The sequence below is a fragment of the Podarcis gaigeae genome (assembly GCF_964106915.1).
Source record: "Podarcis gaigeae genome assembly, chromosome: 9".
Taxonomy (NCBI): Eukaryota; Metazoa; Chordata; class Lepidosauria; order Squamata; family Lacertidae; genus Podarcis; species Podarcis gaigeae.
In genome coordinates, this window is record NC_139685.1 from 78,034,207 (window position 1) to 78,056,211 (window position 22,005).

At 45.6% G+C, this 22,005-nt stretch overlaps 1 protein-coding gene across 1 annotated transcript in view; it reads left to right on the forward strand.

The window, feature by feature from the left end:
* Positions 1 to 383: 383 nt before the first annotated feature.
* SIGLEC1 (sialic acid binding Ig like lectin 1) overlaps positions 384 to 22,005 on the forward strand; it is a 45,191-nt gene continuing 23,569 nt past the window's right edge. Inside the window, exons 1-6 of the mRNA XM_083757045.1 lie at positions 384 to 660; positions 6,857 to 6,939; positions 7,722 to 8,081; positions 16,359 to 16,655; positions 18,356 to 18,619; positions 19,263 to 19,517. Coding sequence (XP_083613171.1) covers positions 6,891 to 6,939; positions 7,722 to 8,081; positions 16,359 to 16,655; positions 18,356 to 18,619; positions 19,263 to 19,517 — 1,225 coding nt within the window. The 5' untranslated portion in view covers positions 384 to 660; positions 6,857 to 6,890. The remainder of the gene's footprint in view (positions 661 to 6,856; positions 6,940 to 7,721; positions 8,082 to 16,358; positions 16,656 to 18,355; positions 18,620 to 19,262; positions 19,518 to 22,005) is intronic.

Consider the following 22,005-nt stretch of genomic DNA (forward strand, 5'->3'; position numbering starts at 1 on the left):
CATTTGGTGGGTCTGCCGTGGGAAACAGGATGACCCTTTGGCCTGATGCAGCTGCAGGGTCCTTCTTATCTGGTCAACCAAGCCCCCGTAGAAGGGAGGATTATGTTTAATCTGTAACTTAAGTACATCCCTAACTCTGTGTGTGTGACAGCAGCCAGCTGAGAACAGCTTCTGTGGAATTGCATAACCCCAAAACTCCTAGTTTCCTTGCAGTTCCTTCTGTTGTTCCTCCCAGGGTTTGACTTGAGAAACTGTTTATCATTCTTGCTGCTCTCTGGATCCTTTCCAACTTGTCACCCACATCCATCTTGAACTGCAGTGCCCAGCTCTGAACCCAGAAGGCTGTTCCCTGCTTCTTCTTCTTCTTCTTCTTCCTCCTCCTCCTCCTCCCTCCCAAAATGTCTCAGCAGCGCTGAACGATGAGCGTTTTAAGTGATTGGGTCCAGAATGAGAACAGCTGACACAATGGGGGATTTCCCAAAACAGGAGGCAGATAAAGCTGTCCCAGACCAGAAGTTCTGCATTCTCCTGGACCGCTTTGTCCTTGAGGTCCAGCATCCCGTTTAGAAGCCCAGAAGCAGCATCGCTCCACTGTGTGTGGCAGAGAGTTCCAAAGGACTGCGGAGATCTGTTGCTGGAGGAGCTGCTCTCTGGGAAAAGGCAAGGCAGAACCATTTCAATCATGTTACTGGTTGTTGTTGTGCTTATTTTGCAATTGGTAGCCGCCTTGAGCATTACTGATTATTTGAGAGTATGCAGAGTTGGAAAAGGTTTGGAAAAGGCTATGAAGCAGCTCCTCTACGAAGGAAGGTTGCAACATTTGTGACATTTTACTTTAGAGTAAGAGGTTACATGATGGAAGTTTATAGAATTATGCATGGCGTAGAGAAAGTGGATTGGGAAAAGCTTTTCTCCGTCTCATAACACTTGCAGACACCCAGTGAAACTGAGGAGTGGAAGATTTGGGACAGATAACACAAGAACAGGGCCTTTTCTGCAGTGGCTGCTTGTTTGTGGAATGCTCTCCCCAGGGAAGTTCGCCTGGCACCTTCATTATGCACCTTTAGGTGCCAGGCAAAAGCATTCCTCAGGAACCAGGCCTTGGGCTGATTGACATCCAATGCCCTTTTAAAATGTGTTGGGGAAGAGGGAATTCTTGGGTTGTCTTTGTTTTTATTATGGTTTTTTTTTTGTGTTTCTGCATTGTGATTTTGTGTTGTAAGCACCTTCTCTGAGAGCTGTGGGTAAAGGGAAGTATACCAATCACCATCACCATCATCACAACAACTTATTTATGCAGCAGAGAGTTGAATTATGGCTCTTGCTCCCATACAGGCACGCCAACTCCATGGGGCTAAGGCCTCTACAACCCACCCCCCAATATCTGCTGGGACAGGGCTAAGCCCCCCCACTAATTTCTTTTAATAGAAAATCTTTATTAATTTTCACATAGAAAATATATGCATAACATATAATACAAAAGATGATACAAATAGAAAAAACAATAGAGTAAGAAAAGACAGAAAAACAAACATAAACAAATACAATATATTACACTTACATACCAAATTAAAATAGTAACTTCCAATAATTCTCATTATACTACTTATATTATCTGTATTCCTTGCACAGATTCATATTATTTTATTTTGTATATAAATATATAAAATCCACTATTATATTTTAGATAATTCTTGGTTATCAGTATCACTCTATTTCTGCAAGTATCTTATTGTCCGTACTGTACATTTTCAAGTATTCTTTAAATATTTCCCATTCCCTAAATACCTTTTGGTTTGACATTCCTCTAATTTTTCCAGTCGATTTTGCTAGTTGCAGGTATTCTATCATAAAAATTTGCCATTCTGTGATCATTGGTAAGATTTCATTTTTCCAATTTCTTGCCACTATTATTCTGGCACCAACCTTGGAGAGGCCTGTCGCGATGTCACCCCGGGCTGCGCTCCATTGGGAGACATAACCTCACCCCCCCCCCCGCGCCATGTTGGGCTCAACTCAGCGCCTGTGCTCCCATAGAAGGCAATGGCAGCTCCCAACTTGGATGGCATTAAAAGAGGATTAGACAATTTAATGAGGAGAGGGCTATCCTTGGCTACTAGCCAAGATGCCTATGCGCTGCCTCCATGGTTGGTGGTAGTGAAAGCCAGTTGCTAGAAACACCAGGAGGAAAGAGTTGCTCTTGTGTTCGAATCCTGCTCGCAGGTTTTCCCCAGAATAGAATAGAATTTATTATTTATACCCCGCCCATCTGGCTGGGTTTCCCCAGCCACTCTGGGCGGCTTCCAACGGAGTATTAAAATACAGTAGTCTGTTAAACATTAAAAGCTTCCCTGAACAGGGCTGCCTTCAGATGTCTTCTAAAAATCTGGTAGTTGTTCTTCTCTTTGACATCTGGTGGGAGGGCGTTCCACAGGGCGGGTGCCACCACCGAGAAGGCCCTCTGCCTGGTTTCCTGTAACCTCACTTCTCGCAGGGAGGGAACCCCCAGAAGGCCCTCGGTGCTGGATCTCAGTGTCCAGGCAGAACGATGGGGGTGGAGACGCTCCTTCAGGTCTACTGGGCCAAGGCCATTCAGGGTTTTCAAGGTCAGCACCAACACTTTGAATTGTGCTTGGAAACATACTGAGAGCCAACGTAGGTATTTCAGGACGGGTGTTACGTGGTCTCGGCGGCCGCTCCCAGTCACTAGTCTGGCTGCCGCCTTCTGAATTAGTTGCAGTTTCCGGGTCACCTTCAAAGGTAGCCCCACATAGAGCACATTGCAGTAGTCCAAGTAGGAGATAACTGGAGCATGCACCACTCTGGCGAGACAGTCTGTGGGCAGGGAGGGTCTCATCCTGCGTACCAGATGGAGCTGGGAGACAGCTGCCCTGGACACAGAATTGACCTGTGCCTCCATGGACAGCTGCAGACTCCATGGACAGAGTCCAAAATGACTCCCAGGCTGCACACCTCTCTCCCCCCTCCCTCCCTCTCTCTCACAGAGAGAGGGGGGGAGAGAGAGAGAGAGAGAGAGAGAGAGAGAGAGAGAGAGAGAGAGAGTGCCATGTCAATCTACTTGGCTGGGTCAAAGCTTGGTATGTTCCATCGGACACTATAAAATTCCCAAGTGGAAATGGAAAAACATTTTAAAGCTTGAATGATGGATAGGCAAGAAGGACTTGATCCCATATTACCCACATTCCATTTTCCTCCCACGAGATCACAAAGCAGCCTTTTCGACTCACTGAAGTAGGTTGGGCTGAGAGAGAGTGCAACAAGGCCACCCTGGGGGCCTCTTGGTGCTTCAAAACAAAGCAGGGAGACACATGAAGGTCTCCCTCTGGTCCACGTCCAACACTTTCCATTTCTATCCTTCTGAAGTGGGGAGGAAATCCAGACACACAGAGAGAAAGCAGTTTTCAGTGTTCTGGATTAGGGTACCTGGGGGAGAAGTTATTGTTACACACCGTCCCTGGCAGCAAGCACTATTTTGCATTTTAAAATACAATATTAAAGGTAAAGGGACCCCTGACCATTAGGTCCAGTCATGGCCGACTCTGGGGTTGCGGCGCTCATCTCGCGTTACTGGCCGAGGGAGCCAGCGTACAGCTTCCGGGTCATGTGGCCAGCATGACTAAGCCGCTTCTGGCGAACCAGAGCAGCGCACGGAAACGCCGTTTACCTTCCCGCCAGAGTGGTAACTATTCATCTACTTGCACTTTGACGTGCTTTCGAACTGCTAGGTTGGCAGGAGCAGGGACTGAGCAACGGGAGCACACCCCATTGCGGGGATTTGAACCGCCGACCTTCTGATCGGCAAGCCCTAGGCTCTGTGGTTTAACCCACAGTGCCACCCGCATCCCTAAAATACAGTATTAAAGAGCTTGTATTATTTAGTGGTTAGAGCATCAGGCTAGGACCTGGGAGATCAGGGTTCAACTCTCCACTCAACCACAAAGCTCACTGGGTGGCCAGGGATCAGACAGAGTTTCTTGGCCTAACTCACCTCACAGGGTTGTTGTGATGATAAAATAGTTAATTGAGGTCCGTTTTTAATATATATGTGTGTGTGTGTGTGTGTGTGTGTGTGTGTTTACTGTATGGTTTTATGCATTTCTGTTGTAAGTCACTTTGATTTTTTAAAAAAGAAATAGCTACTTTTAAATAAATAAGTAATAAACACATGTCAGAATAAATAAATCCATTTGAACAACATCAAAAACTCTCCTGAGATGTGAACCCTGATTTCCCAGTGTAGGGCTTCAGCAATTGCCTTCCAGCGTCAATCCTTTTAGGACCAGATATAGACTTGGGCAAGGGAAAGGCGATTTTATTTTATTTTTTGCAGATGTTTATGGCCATTGGCTGTTGATTGCTCAAAGGAAACTGAAGCCATTAATCCAGATTTTGGATTTCAGAGGCCATCAGAGACAGCCCCACTCGCCATGCCTTGGTCAGGCCCTGTTGCCGCGAGCAGAGGAACTTGGGCTCTGGGGTCAGATGGGTGAGGCTGATGAGAAGAAACGAAACTCATTTGGAAGCTGCTGCCAAGGGCTGAGTTCAGGAAACAGACGGGACGTTTCGAACGGGAGACGGAGAGCAACGCTCCCGTTCCTCTTCTCCCTGATAGATGTCCCCAGTGCTATTTTTCTAGAAAAAGAGGTGCTGGAACTCACCACGAACGCCTCCCTTGTTCTCTTATAATTGCAATGGCACCCACCTGAGAGGTCCAGCAAGTTCCGGCTGAAAAAAAGCCCAGGTCCACTTGCTATTTGGAGGTTTGAGTGGGATGCTCAGGCAAATGCCCAGATGTCGCTGGGTTTTGATAGACCTTCCCAGCCCATAGTGCATCACTGAAACCGTAACAGGAGGAGGAATAGTTTTGCACTTCTGTGAGTCAGGCCCAGGTCAACCGTTATCCATTAGTTTTTAATATGCCACCGTGGGAGCCAACAGAGCAACAGTTGAAATCCTAGAATTGTAGTGTTGGACTAGAGTCATCTAGTCGAAACCACTGCCTAGATACGATACGATACGATAATCTTTATTGTCATTGTCCCATACAGAACAACGAAATTGAAAAATCTGCATAAGATATTCAAAAACCAACAAGCCTGCTACCCCAGCCATCCCAACCTGGTTAGCCCCCTAAAAACTCTGATACCCCATAATTAAATACAGTATATTCCCATAGAGACTCCTTACACTGCGTTTAAAACCCAAATCGCATTTGGATAGAAACTGTTTCTCAGGCAGCTAGTCCTAGTCTTTATAACCCTGGACCTTCTTCCAGAAGGCAGAAGCTGAAAGAGATCATTTCTGGGGTGCGCACTGTTGTTGCTTAGTCGTTTAGTCGTGTCTGACTCTTCGTGACCCCCTGGACCAGAGCAGGCCAGGCACTCCTGTCTTCCACTGCCTCCCGCAGTTTGGTCAAACTCATGTTCGTAGCTTCGAGAACACTGTCCCACCATCTCGTCCTCTGTTTCCCCTTCTCCTTGTGCCCTCCATCTTTCCCAACATCAGGGTCTTTTCCAGGGAGTCTTCTCTTCTCATGAGGTGGCCAAAGGATTGAAGCCTCAGCTTCAGGATCTGTCCTTCCAGTGAGCACTCAGGACTGATTTCCTTCAGAATGGATTAGTTTGATCTTCTTGCAGTCCATGGGACTTTGCAGAGTCTCCTCCAGCACCAGAATACTGCCATGTTCTCTCCATTGGGCTACCTTTGAAGGACTATGCTGATGGACTATGCAGAACTTGATAAACTGACTGGGAAGATCAGATATCTACAAGATCAAAAGTTCATTGAGGACTGGGGAAAGTTAGTTGAGTATTGGGAATGTATAAGTGATAATGGAATAACGTTAGTGGCATTTAAAAAAGCTCTGTAATAATATAAGAAATATTGTAAAAAGGGAAAATAGAAGTGGGAGGTAGGCATAAAGGCAAAAGCAAAATTTGGAAATGTGTAACTAAAGAAGTCACAATTCGGATGATTGGCAGAGAGGCTGAAGGAAGTCAAAAAATGGAAAATTAATAGAAGTTGTAATGTGGTGTGATTGTATTTTTTTTCCGATGGAAAATTAATAAAATATATTTATAAAATAAAAAAAAATGAAGGTGACCCGGAAACTACAACTAATCCAGAATGTGGCACCTGGACAGGTGACTGGGAGTGGCCGCCGAGACCACATAGCACCTGTCTTGAAAGACCTACACTGGATCCCAGTACGTTTCCGAGCACAATTCAAAGTGTTGGCGCCGACCTTGAAAGCCCTAAACAGCCTTGGTCCAGTATACCTGAAGGAGCGTCTCCACCCCCCATCATTCTGCCCAGACACTGAGATCCAGCGCTGAGGGCCTTCTGGCGGTTCCCTTGCTGTGAGAAGCCAAGTTAAAAGGAACCAGGCAGAGGGCCTTTTCGGTAGTGACACCCGCCCTGTGGAACACCCTCCCACCAGATGTCAAAGAGAAAAACAACTACCAGACTTTTAGAAGACATCTGAAGGCAGCCCTGTTTAGGGAAGCTTTTAATGTTTAATAGACTAATGTATTTTAATATTTTGTTGGAAACTGCCCAGAGTGGCCGGGAAAACCCAGCCAGATGGGTGGGGTATAAATAATAAATACAAAATTATTATTATTATTATTCAGCACAGGGACAGGGAACCTGAAGGCTTCGAGATGCTCATAGACCCCAGCTCCCACCAGCCCCAATTGCAGGGAATGATGGGAGTTGTAGTCCAACAGCATCTGGTGGGCCACAGGCATTCCACATTCTGTGGCCCATTTGGTCAAAGGTGTGCTCATCTTTTGGGGAGGTCTTGAATCTAACTGTGAACTTTGCTTTGCTCCAGGAATTTGCCCTTGAATCAGCCGCTCCCACCGGCTATGCCTTTGCCCTTCTTCCTTTTTGCATTCTCCAGTTATGTCGCCCAAGGTATGTTTGCTAAATACTAAACCTGATTGCTGAAATGTAGCTTTATTAGTCTTTACCGATTGGTAGGGTGAGAGTTGCTCCCAGAACAGGGAGGAAGGAGACAAATGACACCGAGGTTGATTCAGAGAAAGAGTTTATTCTGCTCTCCGGATAGCAGAAGGCACTTGCGTGGTCAGTTCACAGCAAATCCAAAGAAATGAGAGATTTCATGCAGTATATGTATCGTCCAGGCACCCTCTCCCCCCTTCCCCAGGAATCCAGACACGTAAGCTTATACACGTAAGTTGACATCACAGATGTTCCTGCTCGTGTACTCTTAACCATAAAAGAGTGTCCCTGTCCCTGTGCTCTTGACCATAAAAGGGTGTTCCTGTTCCTGTATTCCTTATCTTGGGGTAAGAAGGTCACCAATTCTAAGAGTCCTCCTGGCGCCATTCCCGGGAGGCTGACAAGGTCTGTGCGTCACTGTGGTCAGGAAGTAAGATAAGACCCAGACGTGCCATCCCTGCTCCACTGGAACTGGCAAGGCCATCCATTGCCGTCACGGACTGATAAAGGAGAGGGCTTTGAGCACTTGTTTATACAGCTGGCTTTCTGTTTATACATTGACTCAAGAGCTCAAGTTAATGCATTTTAGAAATGCTCCCTTGGAGGAGGAAAAATGAGGATTTTGGGTCCCGTTTCAGACTGACTGCACAGAACCCATTCCTTCCCCCTTCAGTAACAAGTCCTTTCCGGGGGAAAGGTGGGATATAAATAAATAATAATAATTTCTATTGCAGCCTTTGGTTCCTGGGCTGTCACGACCCCCGAACATTTGTGGAGCGTCAAAGACTCCTGCGTCGTCATCCCGTGCACCTTCAGCTACCCCAGCAACGTCGCTGCCCCAAATGGCATCACGGCCATTTGGTACAAAGATATCACAGGGCAGAAGGCTTTGGTTTACCACTCAGCAACTCCTGGTAGCATTGAGGGTCGGTTTCAAGGACGCACAGAGCTGCTGGGAGACCCCCTCCAGCGCAACTGCACCTTGCTTCTGAGGGGTGTGACAACTGCAGATGCCGGCAAGTACACCTTCCGGTTCGAAATCAGCGAGGGGAACCGCTGGTCTGATCAAAAGGGGGTTGTTTTAACCGTCACCGGTAAGTAACCAGACACTCCCTGCCCACAAAAGTCTGCTTTGAGATGCATCCCAATCTCTCGACTGTTTTTGCTAAGCCTACCTGTCCTCAGGGCTTAAGCCAGCCTTCTTCATCCTGCTGCCTTCCAGGTGTTTTGGACTACAACTCCCATCAGCCAGGGAGCTGGAGTGCACAACATCTGCAGGGCAAAGCCTGGCTTAAAACAACTGAATGGAAGCTACTAAATTAGGACAGGCTGCGCACCACTGTATCAAGCTGGAAAACCCCCTCTGCTGTTTAACCAAGCCGTTTATAGAATCATAGAGACATCTAGTCCAACAAACTGCAATGCAGGAATATGTGGTTCAAACCCATGACCTTGGCTTTATCAGCACCACGCTCTAACCAACTGAGCCACCTGCAGGCCATTATCATCAGGGATTTGTGATGGAGTGAAGGCTGTTTGTTGATTGTGGTTGGCTGAGCTGCTCTGAGGTCACAGAGAGGCAGGGCAGGCAGAAGGACCTGGCTGTGATTGGCTGGACTGCTTAGACCTAAAGCACAGTTGGCCAAATTCTTTTCCAACATGAGGGTCGTATTGATGGTCAGGGCCACATGCCAGGAATGTGAACAGCCAATATATCTGTGTGTGAGTGTGTATACCCACACTGCATGCAGCACACATGTGAGACGCACACAGATACACTCGCCACTAGGGATGGCAACAAAAGTGAACAAAAGTGAACAAAAGAGCAAGCCTGGCTCATTGCAAGGAATTGCATTAGATGACCCTCAGGGTCCCTTCCAACTCTACAATTCTATAAGCACAGTCTGATCACAAGCGGGGAGAGATCTGTTGTGCTCAGATCCTGCTGCCAGGCTTCCCATAGAAATCTGGGTGGCCTCTGTGACGAGGTGGGCTGTTGGCCTGACGCTGCTGCAGGTCTCTTCCTGTGGGGATGTTGTGGGTAACTGGAGAGGATATATTGATTAATATTATCCTTCCTAACTCACGTTAGGGACGCAGATGGCGCTGTGGGTTAAACCACAGAGCCTAGGACTTGCCAATCAGAAGGTCGGCGGTTCGAATCCCCGTGATGGGCTGAGCTCCTGTTGCTCGGTCCCTGCTACTGCCAACCTAGCAGTTCGAAAGCACATCAAAGTGCAAGTAGATAAATAGGTACCACTCCAGAGGGAAAGTAAACGGCGTTTCCGTGCACTGCTCTGGTTCGCCAGAAGCAGCTTGGTCATGCTGGCCACATGACCCGGAAGCTGTCTGCGGACAAATGCCAGCTCCCTCAGCCAATAAAGCGAGATGAGCGCCGCAACCCCAGAGTCGGTCACAACCGGACCCAATGGTCAGGGGTCCCATTAGCAAGTTTCTTCACTTAGCAGAGTGCATTTCCCTATTACTCAGCAGGAAGCTGGTTGCAGATTTGTTAGAGACACAATAAGCAATTCAAACTGGCTTGCCCAGATTGAAATACAGTGGTACCTCTAGTTACAAATTTAATTCCTTCCGGAAGTCCGTCCTTAAGCCAAAGCGTTCTTAAACCAAGGCGTGCTTTCCCATAGCAGCGGGGGACTCAATTTACAAATGGAACACACTCAACAGGTAGCGAAACATGTTCTGCTTCCAAGGCAAAGTTCACAAACCAAAACACCTACTTCCGGGTTTGCAGCGTTCTTCATCCAAGTTGTTCATAAACTAAACTGTTGTTAAACCAAGGTACCACTGTACTGGGGACGATATGATACAATACGATATCTTTATTATCACTGTCCCATACAGAACAATGAAATTGAAAAATCTACATAAGACATTTAAAAACAACTAAAAACTCTGAAACCCCAATTTAAAATACAATTATCGCTCTATCTTAGATCTCCCAGTACCAAATACAACTCTGAATGGCACGATGCAAAGCCAGAAACCACTAACAGATTCCCAAGCAGCTTCCTGACTACAGATGTAAGATTTAACAGAAATACAGTGGTACCTCTGGTTATGAACTTAATTCGTTCCGGAGGTCCGTTCTTAAACTGAAACCGTTCTTATCCTGAGACACGCTTTCGCTAATGGGGCCTCTAGTGCACAATTTCCATTTGCAACCTGGGGCAAAGTTCGCAAACAGGAGCAGCTGCTTCCGGGTTAGAGAAGCTCGTAACCTGAAGTGTTTGTAACCAGAGATACCACTGTATGTTCTATTATTCCTGGTAAGACCTCTTTGATCCCTCCTAAAAGAATAAAGACACAACAGTCTTATTCATAAGTAACCAAAAATAGTTTTGCTCGCGATCAGGTGATCCCTGAAGGCAGGCTTTAGGCTTAAAGTTACAAATACTGTATGTACAAACAGGTTTACCCTGTATAGGTGATAACCAGGTGAAGCATGAAGCATGCACGACGAAAAAGAAGGAAGAGAGAGGGAGCTGGCTACATGACTTGGCTTTCAACCAGGTCTGGAAAGGTCACGCCCACCTACCTGGTCACATGCAAAAGGAAGGATGCTCCAGCCAGGTGTAACAGGAAGTTCAACTGGCTGAACCAACGTTCCCCTGCATGTTCCCTCTAGGCAAACAGGAAATGTTGTACCTGACTGCTCCAGAGGATTACATCCCACACTTTTGACACATTTATGTTCAATTGTCTGTTTAGAATGGAAGGGAGGTGGGGGTCCAGACACGGCAGTTAAAGTAACGTGGACATTGTTGAGGAGGGTCGTAGGAGAGGCTGAGCAGGAAAATGAAACAGTCCATTGCATGTTGTGGATTTTTGACGGCAGTGTGATGCCTTTCATGGGCACCAGAGGAAGTGCAGGCAGGCAGCCTGGCGCCCGCGGGCACTATGTTGGCTACCCCTGATCTAGTGCTGCTTCTTATCTCCCTCCCCATTCAGACCATCCCTTTCTTTTCTTTATTTTCTTTCTTTCTTTCTTTCTTTCTTTCTTTCTTTCTTTCTTTCTTTCTTTCTTGTTTGTTTTATTAAAGATTGATATACAGAAGTATCCATGTAACATTTTTACAAATCAGTTTCATTTGTTGAGACATTAGGAAGAAAAGGGATGGAGTGGGGGAAGATGGGTGGGGTCAGGTGGCAATGTTCCTACTTTCAGCAGCCAGAAACACCATAACCAGACACTGGAGAGACCTATCAGGAGTAAACTTCATCAGGCACAATATTCTAAACTGATAAATCAGGAAATAGAATGGAAGATTAAATTAATGAAACAAAAAACATTTGAATCGGCTAACAAATGTGGGAAACTGCTGGCTTGGCAGTTGAAGAAGAGACAAAAGTTGAACATAGTAACAAATTTGGAAATCGAAGGAAGATATATTCAGAACCCGGTGGAAATTAGAAAATGCTTCCAGAAATATTTCAAGAAATTATACACTCAAGGGCCACAAAATGAGGAGGAGATTGCAAAATTTTTGGAGAAAAATGGACTCAAAAAACTATCACAAGAAAATAGATCACTCCTGAATAGCAAAATAACACGATTAGAGATAGAACATGCCATTCAGAATATGAAGCTGGGCAAGTCTCCAGGGCCAGATGGCTTGACCTCCAAGTACTATAAGACATTAAGTGACTATTTGATTCAACCACTGATGGAGGTCAGCAATGAAATTATGGAGGGAAAGAAGGTGCCTGAATCGTGGAAGGAAGCTTTCATCACATTGATACCAAAATCAGAAACTGAAAAGACACAACTTAAGAACTACCGTCCCATTTCCCTCTTAAATGTGGATTATAAAATATTTGCTGATGTTTTGGCAGGAAGACTCAAAAGAGTTTTAAATGAGATAATTCATAAAGACCAGGCAGGCTTTCTCCCAGGAAGACACTTGTTTGCTAATACAAGGAATATTATTGACATTTTGGAACTTTTGCAAACAAATATTAACACTAAAGCAGTTTTAATTTTTATAGACGCGGAGAAGGCCTTCGATAACATCTCTTGGAAATTTATGAAGGGGAATTTAAAAGAAATGGGAGTGGGGCGGGGTTTTGAAAATGGGATTGATGCGATTTACTCAGAACAAAAGGCAAAACTGATAGTTAACAATGTGGTTACAGAAGAGTTTAAGATTGAAAAAGGGACACGACAAGGCTGCCCGATTTCCCCCTTGCTGTTTATTTCTGTCCTGGAGGTGCTCTTGAACTTGATTAGAGGGGACCGGTTGGTGCAAGGGATTCAGATCGGAGCGAAACAATATAAACTTAAAGCTTTTGCAGATGACCTTGTCTTGACATTGCAAGAGCCAGAATCTAGCACAAAAAGAGTGTTACAATTGATTCAGGACTTTGGTCGGGTGGCGGGTTTCAAACTAAATAAACAGAAAACTAAGGTGTTGGGGAAAAACTTGACAGATACAGAGTTGGAACGGTTTCAGAGAGAAACAGAATTAAATTTGGTAAAAAGGGTGAAGTACCTAGGGGTAAATATAACAGCAAAAAATTTATGTCTCTTTAAGGATAACTATGATAAATGTTGGTCTGAAATTAAGAGAGACTTGGACAGCTGGACAAATTTGAAGCTCTCTTTGTTAGGCCGAATTGCTGCTATCAAGATGAATGTATTGCCAAAGATGTTGTTTTTGTTTCAAACATTGCAGATTGTAGACAAGACGGAGTGTTTCCGGAAGTGGCAGAGAGATATTTCTAAATTCGTCTGGCAGGGCAAAAAGCCCAGAATTAAGTTCAAGATACTAACTGACGCGAAAGAAAGAGGGGGCTTTGCCCTGCCAGACTTAAGGCTGTACTATGAAGCCGCAGCTTTCTGCTGGCTAAAAGACTGGCTACTTCTAGAAGACACTGATGTGTTAGATTTAGAAGGTTTTAACAATGCATTTGGTTGGCATGCATACTTATGGTATGATAAAGTTAAGATCAATAAGGCCTTTAAGAATCATATTGTCAGGAAAGCAGTGTTTAATGTCTGGACAAAATACAAAGACCTATTGGAAAATAAAACTCCAAGATGGCTATCACCTCTGGAGGCCAAGGCCCGAAAAAGACCCAATATGGAGGCCAAATGGCCGAAATATTGGGAAATAATAGAGAAAGAGGGCAATAATTGGAAATTGCAGAGTTTGGAAAAAATGAAAGACAAAGTGCGAGACTGGTTACACTACGCTCAGATCCAAGAAATTTTTAAAAAGGATAAAAAGTTAGGATTCCAGGTGGAGAAATCGAAGTTGGAAACAGAATTGTTAGAACCTAAGACTAAAGTACTCTCAAGAATGTATAACTTGCTGTTGAAATGGAATACACAAGATGAAATGGTTAAGTCGGCCATGATAAAGTGGGCACAGGATATTGGGCATAATATTATGTTTGAGGATTGGGAAAGGTTGTGGACCACGGGGATGAACTTCACGGCATGTAATGCTCTGAAGGAAAATGTAATGAAAATGATATATAGGTGGTACATGACCCCAGTTAAACTTGCCAAAATATGCCATGTGCCAGACAATAAATGTTGGAAATGTAAGGAAAATGAAGGAACATTCTTTCACCTCTGGTGGACTTGTCCCAGGGTGAAGGCCTTCTGGGAAATGATATATAATGAGCTGAAAAAGGTATTTAAGTATACCTTCCTTAAGAAACCAGAGGCCTTCCTCTTGGGCATTGTCGGCCAGATGGTGCCAAAGAAGGATCGAACATTCTTTTTGTACGCAACAGCAGCAGCAAGGATACTTATCGCTAAGAAGTGGAAAACTCAAGATCTACCCACGCTGGAAGAATGGCAGATGCAGCTGATGGACTATATGCAACTGGCAGAGATGACTGGCAGAATTCGAGACCTGGGAGAAGAGAGGGTTGAAGAAGATTGGAGGAAATTTAAGACTTATTTACAAAAATATTGTGATTTGGTGGAAAGTTAAGTAGGATGTTTGATCATAAATAATTGGCCATCACAAAATCGGATTGGAATTGGATGTAAAGTGAGACTAAGAGAAACAAATTTTCAGAGGACTATATTTAAACAAGTGGTTATAAAATTTGCAAACAAGATGATAAATTGCTTGGAAAAAATTCATGATGATGAAAATGGCAGTGGGAGATGCGAGGAAGTCCAAAGAAGTTATGAAACTCTGTTGAGATAAAAGTAAGGTTGTTTATTGTCTTTGTACTCTATTCTGTAAAAAACCCTAATAAAAATTTTATTAAAAAAAAAAAGGAGTAAGCATGGAGCAATGGCACCAAATAGTATGGGAAACAGCCCTACTAGAAAAATTAACCAACAAACTGAAACTGACACGGGGACAAACAGAAGAAGACACCTTCACCCCGGTATGGCTCCCCTTTATCACATACACAGCCCAACAAGACAACGACAAAAATCCACCAACAGCATACAAATCAAGATGGCTAACCTGATCCGAAACACCCACCCACCCCACTCACACACGAAAACAAAGACCACCACAGCCAACCACAAACAAACAACCACACCTTAGGGCAACCCCAACCTCTCTCACCACCAAAGGAACACAAGTGAACAGCAGAGAACCCTCACAAGCAACGCTGACACCAAACCCTACATACATTAAGCAAAACAGACCATCCCTTTCTATTCCCTTTTGTTTAACCAGGTTGGGGTGTCTCCTTCCAGCTGATTCTCTTCCCATCGTCAGCTTCCCCTCAGTGATAACCATTCACTGAGTTTATGCACAAATTTGTCCTCCCAGCCCAGTGTCCACCCAGAACACAGGCGCTCTGCTCAGTTCCTCATTCTATCTTTAGCCCAGGCCTTTCTCAGGCTGTTCCTCCAAGAAAACGAAACAGAAAAACTTGAGCGCAGCTAATTAAAGCTGAAATCTGAAACTTAAGCATATTTGCAGTGGAAAGCCGGTGTCCCATATTCAAAAACAGAGAATATAAAGCATTCTCTTTCAGCTTAGCTTCACTTCCGCTTGTGCATTTCTAACTGCTTTTAGCCTGTGACATCTTCTTTAGGTCACCTTCCAAACAACCTGTTCACAAACACTCCAAGGGACAATCCTGGATTTACAGAAGCCATCCTGGTTTCTGACTTGATCCTAGAATGTCCCGCTTTTCCTTTGTTGTTGTTGTTTAGTCGTGTCCGACTCTTCGTGACCCCCTGGACCAGAGCAGGCCAGGCACTCCTGTCTTCCACTGCCTCCCGCAGTTTGGTCAACCTCTTGCCAGTAGCTTTGAGAACACACTCCCACCATCTCGTCCTCCGTCATCCCCTTCTCCTTGTGCCCTCCATCTTTCCCAACATCAGGGTCTTTTCCAGGGAGTCTTCTCTTCTCCTGAGGTGGCCAAAGGATTGGAGCCTCAGCTTCAGGATCTGTCCTTCCAGTGAGCACTCAGGGCTGATTTCCTTCAGAATGGATCAGTTTGATCTTCTTGCAGTCCATAGGACTCTCAAGAGTCTCCTCCAGCACCAGAATTCAAAAGCATCAATTCTTTGGCGATCAGCCTTCTTTATGGTCCAGCTCTCACTTCCATACATCACTACTGGGAAAACCATAGCGTTAACTATACGGACCTTTGTAGGCATGCTTTTTCTTAGGATGCCCCTATTTTTATCAGAAAAGTGTTGGAGGGTATGGATTTACCCTCCAAGCCAAGGAGATAAGTAACTGTACAACCTTTAGAAGACATCTGAAGGCAGCCCTATATAGGGAAGTTTTTTATTTTTTTATTTAATGTTTTTATATACATTGGAAACCACCCAGAGTGCTGGGGCAACATTCTGATGATCATCATCACCTCCACCAACACCATGGAACAGAATGTCCCTATTTTCAAATTTATTGGACATTCACCCTGATTGGCTGGAACCAGATTGGCTGGTTAGACAAAGTTGGCTATTTAATGAGCAGCCTTTCTGAATTGTGGGGAGGTTAGCCCATGTTGTGTCAAGCAAAAGTTATCCTACACTTTCCAGTTCATTTCCCAGTTGCTTTCCTTTTTGCAAAATGCCAATCAGGTTTAATAGCACAACCTGCATTTTCTGGTATGTAATTTATCCCACATGAAAATCACGCCCATATGTTTCCCCCCACCCCAATGATTATGTGTCCCTCTTCCCCTCTTTCTATCTACAACTAATCAAATGACAATTAATCAGCCATCTATATTTGTGTGAATATGGAATTGTTGGTTTGTTTGTGTTTTATGGTGTATTTTATGTTCTTATTTTGTATTTTTATGTTGTGAACTGCCCTGTAATCTTCAGACGAGCAAAGAGTTTATCCTTCCTAACTCAGAAGATTCTGCTCAGCTAAGCCCATCCTTTTGCCTTTTCTCCTTAGACTCAGTCGACATCCCCACCATTGCCTCCCCGGATGACCTTCGCGAAGGGATGGAGGTGTCCCTCAGCTGCTCCAGCCCCTACACCTGTCCCTATGACAACATCTCCATGAGATGGCTTGGCTACGACATGACGACTTCGCTTGTGTCCAATACACTGCAGCTGGACACGGCGGCATCACTCAGGAAGCAAACTCTGACCACTTCCTTGACCTGGAAGGACCACAACCGGGAACTGAGCTGCGAGGTGTCTGTTGGGGAGCAGGTGGCCACGGGAAGAATCACACTCAACGTGAAACGTGAGTTTATCCATGTGAGGAGGATGGAGCAGCCAGGAGGGGCAGATATCAGTGACAACAAAGAAATTACTTCTACGTCTATGTCCTGTGTAGAAAGGTGGAATAGAACAGTTGTTGTTACTGTTGTTAATAAGTGAGTTAGGGGCGAAGACAGGCTCTGGTGAATGGAGTAGATGAGACCATGAGTGGCTCCAACAATCAAGAATTCGGTTCTGGACATGTTGTAGAGAGGGAAGTGAGGGGCAGATGAGGCTCCTCAACCTGGGAAGGTAGCCCCTCTAGGAGTAGGGAACTCTGATCCCAAACCTCAGCTACCTTGAGGGACATCTTTGGGAAAAGAAAAGGCTCAGGAGTAAACCCTACACAAATCAGAGCGGAGTCCCTAAGATGGTTGGATGGCATCTTGTACTCCTCCTTCCGGCAACTCCTTCAGCCAAGCTGGTGCCAAACGTCTTGCTCTGTTTTCCTTTGGACCCCATCAGCGAGGCGTGGAGGGGGGGTCCTGTCGTCTGGGCAGCCCAGGACCTCCAGAAAACACTGCCCAGGCTTGCTCCCCAGAGAAGTCACTTGAGTGCCGCTAACACAACGGTTTGACTTCACCCTTGGAGGCGTACTCCGTTGTCTCTTGAGACAGATGGGTGAAAGCAGCAATCATTTATGCCCTGCCTTTCTAGTCCAGGGAGCTTTCAAAGAAATTTAATGAATAATAAGGATGTGTTTGTGGGAGCGGAGTTCTTGTGTTTCTTGCATTTTGTGTTCTCATTTTGCATTGTTATGCTGTAACATGCCCTGTGATCTTCCAAGGAATGGCAGTATTTAAATTTAATTACAGTGGACACTCGGGTTGATATTTGGCCCTGCTGCACATGTGCAAAGTGTGATTTAGTGTTTCTGCACATGCACGGCTGCCAAAACCCAGAAGTAACCTGTTCCAGCACTTCTGGGTTTTGGCAGTCTGCAACTCGAAAAAACACAACCTGAAGCTTCTGTAACCCGAGGTATGACTGTACAGTGGTAGCTCGGGTTACAAACACCTCTGTAACTTTGGGTTACAGACTCCGCTAACCTGGAAGTAGTACCTGGGGTCAAGAACTTTACCTCAGGATGAGAACAGAAATCGTGCTACGGTGGCGTGGCGGCAGCAGGAGGCCCCATTAGCTAAAGTGGTACCTCAGGTTAAGAACTGTTTCCGGTTAAGAACGGACCTCCGGAACGAATTACGTTTGTAACCAGAAGTACCATTGTAATTAATAATAATAATACCAGAGCACCCTAATAATGAAAAGACAGTGATGGCTGCCAACCTAGATGGCTTTAAAAGAGGATTAGGCAAATTCACAGAGAAGACTTGATGGCTACTGGCCTGGATGGCTATGCACTGCCTCCACACTTGAAAGCTGCAATGCTTCTGAATCCTAGTTCTCGGAAGCCACAGGAGGGGGAAATGTTGCTCTTGTCTTCGAATCCTGCTGTACTGGTGTCAGAGCTTCCCAGAGGTTTCCCAGAAGAGGCATGTGTTCAGCCACTGTGAGAACAGGTTGGTGGACTAGATATTCTGTTGGCCTGACCTTCTAACCTTCTTATGAAAAGACAGCGTTCATTTCCCTATGCTGGATTCAGTGCTCAAGAAAAGGGATGTTGCGCTCAGCAAGCCACCGCCATTCCTGTTCTTCGTCTCAAAGTCTTCTGCTTGCTCTTAGATCCCCCCAAAGGCGTGAAAGTGTCGCTCAATCCCTCCTCCAAGAACATCCGAGTGGGCGATGAGGTATCCCTGACATGCACTGTGGACAGCAGCAACCCCGAAGTCACCGCCTACAGGTGGTTCAAAGATGGCGTCTCCTGCGGAAGTGAGCCGCTGAAAACCATCAGCAGTGCTGCCCGTGAGGATTATGGCCTGTACCACTGTGAGGCAGAAAACTCTATGGGCACTGGCGTCGCCGAAGGGGTAACCCTCTATGTTTTCTGTGAGTACCAAGGAGAGGGACTTTGGTGTATGTAACTGTGTACATATTAACTGTATTTTTCGCTCCATAAGGTGCACCTGACCTTAAGGCGCACCTAGTTTTTAGAGGGGGAAATCAAGAAAAAAAATATTATCCCCCCCCCAGCCCCAAAGAGTAGCAGTCCATGGGACTCTCAAGAGTCTCATCCAGCACCAGAATTCAAAAGCATCAATTCTTCAGCGATCAGCCTTCTTTATGGTCCAGCTCTCAGTTCCATACATCACTACTGGGAAATAGTGATTTTGAATAGAACATGGTAAATAGAGCTACAACGCTCTTTGCTGTCCCTTGACTAGACGTGTCAACCAGTGAAGGAGTGTGACCAGCACCATTAATTCCATTTTTATTTCTGATTTTCAATTTTATACATTTCAATAACTTTACAATAATTTCAACATTTTGAAACTCCCCCCCCCCCGCTTTTCTGCAGTCCCTTTATTTTATTTTTATTTTCTGCATATTCCAAATTAACTTAACTTACTCATTTATTCGTCTGCTTTAAATATAAAACTGCAGGTTGTCTTGCAAGATTCTGGGGTCATTCCAAGTATGGCATTACTGAAACTAGCTTTTTCTCACGGTTCCTTCTCCCCTAATCTTCCAGCTGCTCTGCTGTCCATCAGCCCTTCTTCCAGTGTCAGGGAAGGGGAGACGGTCACGCTGACCTGCGACGTCCCTGGAGAAGACAAGCAGGAGATCCACTACAGCTGGTACAAGAATAACATCTGGATCAAGGAAGGCAGCGCCCGGATCCTGGTCTTCCATGAGGTTTCGGTGGGAGGCACTGGCTATTACTCCTGCAAGGTGCAGAATGACAAAGGGAGTGAGATATCCCAGGCTATTGGCCTGAGCGTCTTCTGTGAGTTTCTTGACGTTCCCTCTTGCGCTTCATGTTCAGAGCACACTTCGTATCAGGGATGGGGAACCTGTGGTTTCTCAGGGGTTGCTGGATTTCAACCCCCTGCCCCAGCCAGCCCCAGCCAGCATGGTTAATGGTCAGCAAATAGGGGAGTTGTGGCTCAGCATCTGGGAGCATCTACAGATATATATACAGTATACCTGAAGGAGGTATACTGTATATATACCATCGTTCAGCCCGGACACGGAGGTCCAGCTCCGAGGGCCTTCTAGCGGTTCCCTCCCTGCAAGAAGTGAGGTTACAAAGAACCAGGTAGAGGGCCTAATAATAATAATAATAATAATAATAATAATAATAATAATAATTTTTTATTTATACCCAGCCCTTACCAGTTCAAAAACCGGGCTCAGGGCGGCTAACAACAAATTTAAAACACTTAATTGTAAAAGCAGCATAAGATACAGTATAAAAACTAAGGCAGCTGAGACTCTGAGGCAGCTGGCCGTCCGGTTCCACCCTCCTGCATGCCTGGGACTGGGCAACCTGGGGGGGGGCAGGCGGATCCTTGCACCCCGGTGCAGCATATGCTTAAGACAGCCCTGGGTCTAGCCCCTGGCGAACTGAGTGGGGACTTGATTCCGAGCACAATTCAAAGTGATGGTGCTGACCTTTAAAGCCCTAAACGGCCTCGGTCCAGTAGACCTGAAGGAGCGTCTCCACATCCATTGTCCTGCCCAGACACTGAGGTCCAGCTCCAAGGGCCTTCTGGTGGTTCCCTTACTACAAGAAGCCAAGTTACAGGGAACCAGGCAGAGGGCCTTCTTGGTAGTGGCACCCGGCCTGTGGAAGGCACTCCCACCAGATGTCAAAGAGAAGAACAACTACCAGACTTTTAGAAGACATCTAAAGGCAATATCTAATATTCTGTTGGAAGCCGCCCAGAGTGGCTGGGGAAGCCCAGCCAGATGGGCGGGGTATAAATAAATTATTATTATTATTATTATTATTATTATTATTATTATTACTACTACTACTACTACTACTACTACTACTACTATACCCTGTTTTCCCAGGTCCTAGTCCAACGGCAACACCACACTGGCTCCTATATGATATTCCAAGGTCGGTCACAACTATAGAGATGATCTGCAGGGCCAGCCCTACAATTAGGCAGATTATTGTCCTGTGTTGGCTTCTGTGGGGCAAGAAGTGGCACTGAGGTGTGGAAAGACAGAGCTCTGCATGCCACTTCTCCAGTCTGCCATCCTCTGAGCCAAGGATGGGAAGGTGTCAGGTTTGGGGAGACAACTCAGGTCTCGGTTTGCTTTTTACTAAAACCCTGAAATCCACATGCAGAAAGGCAGTTTGAAATGGGAAGCAGCATGCACAGGGCTTATCCACACTTCATTTTTGCCCCCACACTTTCTGGGCAGAGGTCTGTGGTTTAATACTTCATGTCCAAAGGTCCTTCTCCCTCCCCATTTTTCTCCGAAGATTTCCCCCTTGTAAACCACTCTTTAAAGCCAAATCAGAGCCAGCAGCAGTTTGGGTTTTTCACAGATTGACGTTTGTTCCAATTGAGCTCTAAAGAACAGTTTTTCTGGGGGAAAGCTCCAGAGAAGGGAAGCTTGGACACGGAGCTTTAAAGCACGGACCCTGCATGGAAAGAGCAGGGGAAAAGTAATTGTGGATGAGGCCTTAGAATTGTGAGACGAGGGACTTCTGGCCCTGCAGCCAATCCTGGGATTCCCTGCCACTTTAGGCAGCTGGGATTCAGTGTAGAGTAGAAATTCAGTCCTCATTTAAATGTAAACTTATCTAACTTGTACTTCCCGGGAAAATACGCAAACCGAAACACAGCTCTCCTTTGAAATTCTCACTTCCTTGAATTTTGCAGAACAGCTCTCCAGCCAAAAGTGCACACCTGAGCAGAGAGTGTGTGCAGCCATGCACATGTAAGTGGGAAAGACATACAAAAATGCATTATATTAGAGAAAATGGCATTCAAGAATGTATGTGTTAGGAGAAAATGCACACACACATATGCAATATTCAATATTTTGCAAGCTAACATGGAAATGTGGAGAACTGAATTTAAGAAGGGAGACATAAAGACGAGAGAAACTGAAAGTGGCCAATTTCTCCGTCCTAATTTGGGATCCGCGGGTGGCGCTGTGGGTTAAACCACAAAGCCTAGGACTTGCCGATCAGAAGGTCGGCGGTTCGAATCCCCGCAACGGGGTGAGCTCCTGTTGCTCAGTCCCAGCTCCTGCCAACCTAGCAGTTTGAAAGCACGTCAAGGTGCAAGTAGATAAATAGGTACCACTCTGGCAGGAAGGTAAACGGCGTTTCTGTGAGCTGCTCTGGTTCGCCAGAAGCGGCTTAGTCCTGCTGGCCACATGACCCTCAAGCTGTACGCCGGCTCCCTTGGCCAGTAAAGCGAGATGAGCGCTGCAACCCTAGAGTCGGTCACGACTGGACCTAATGG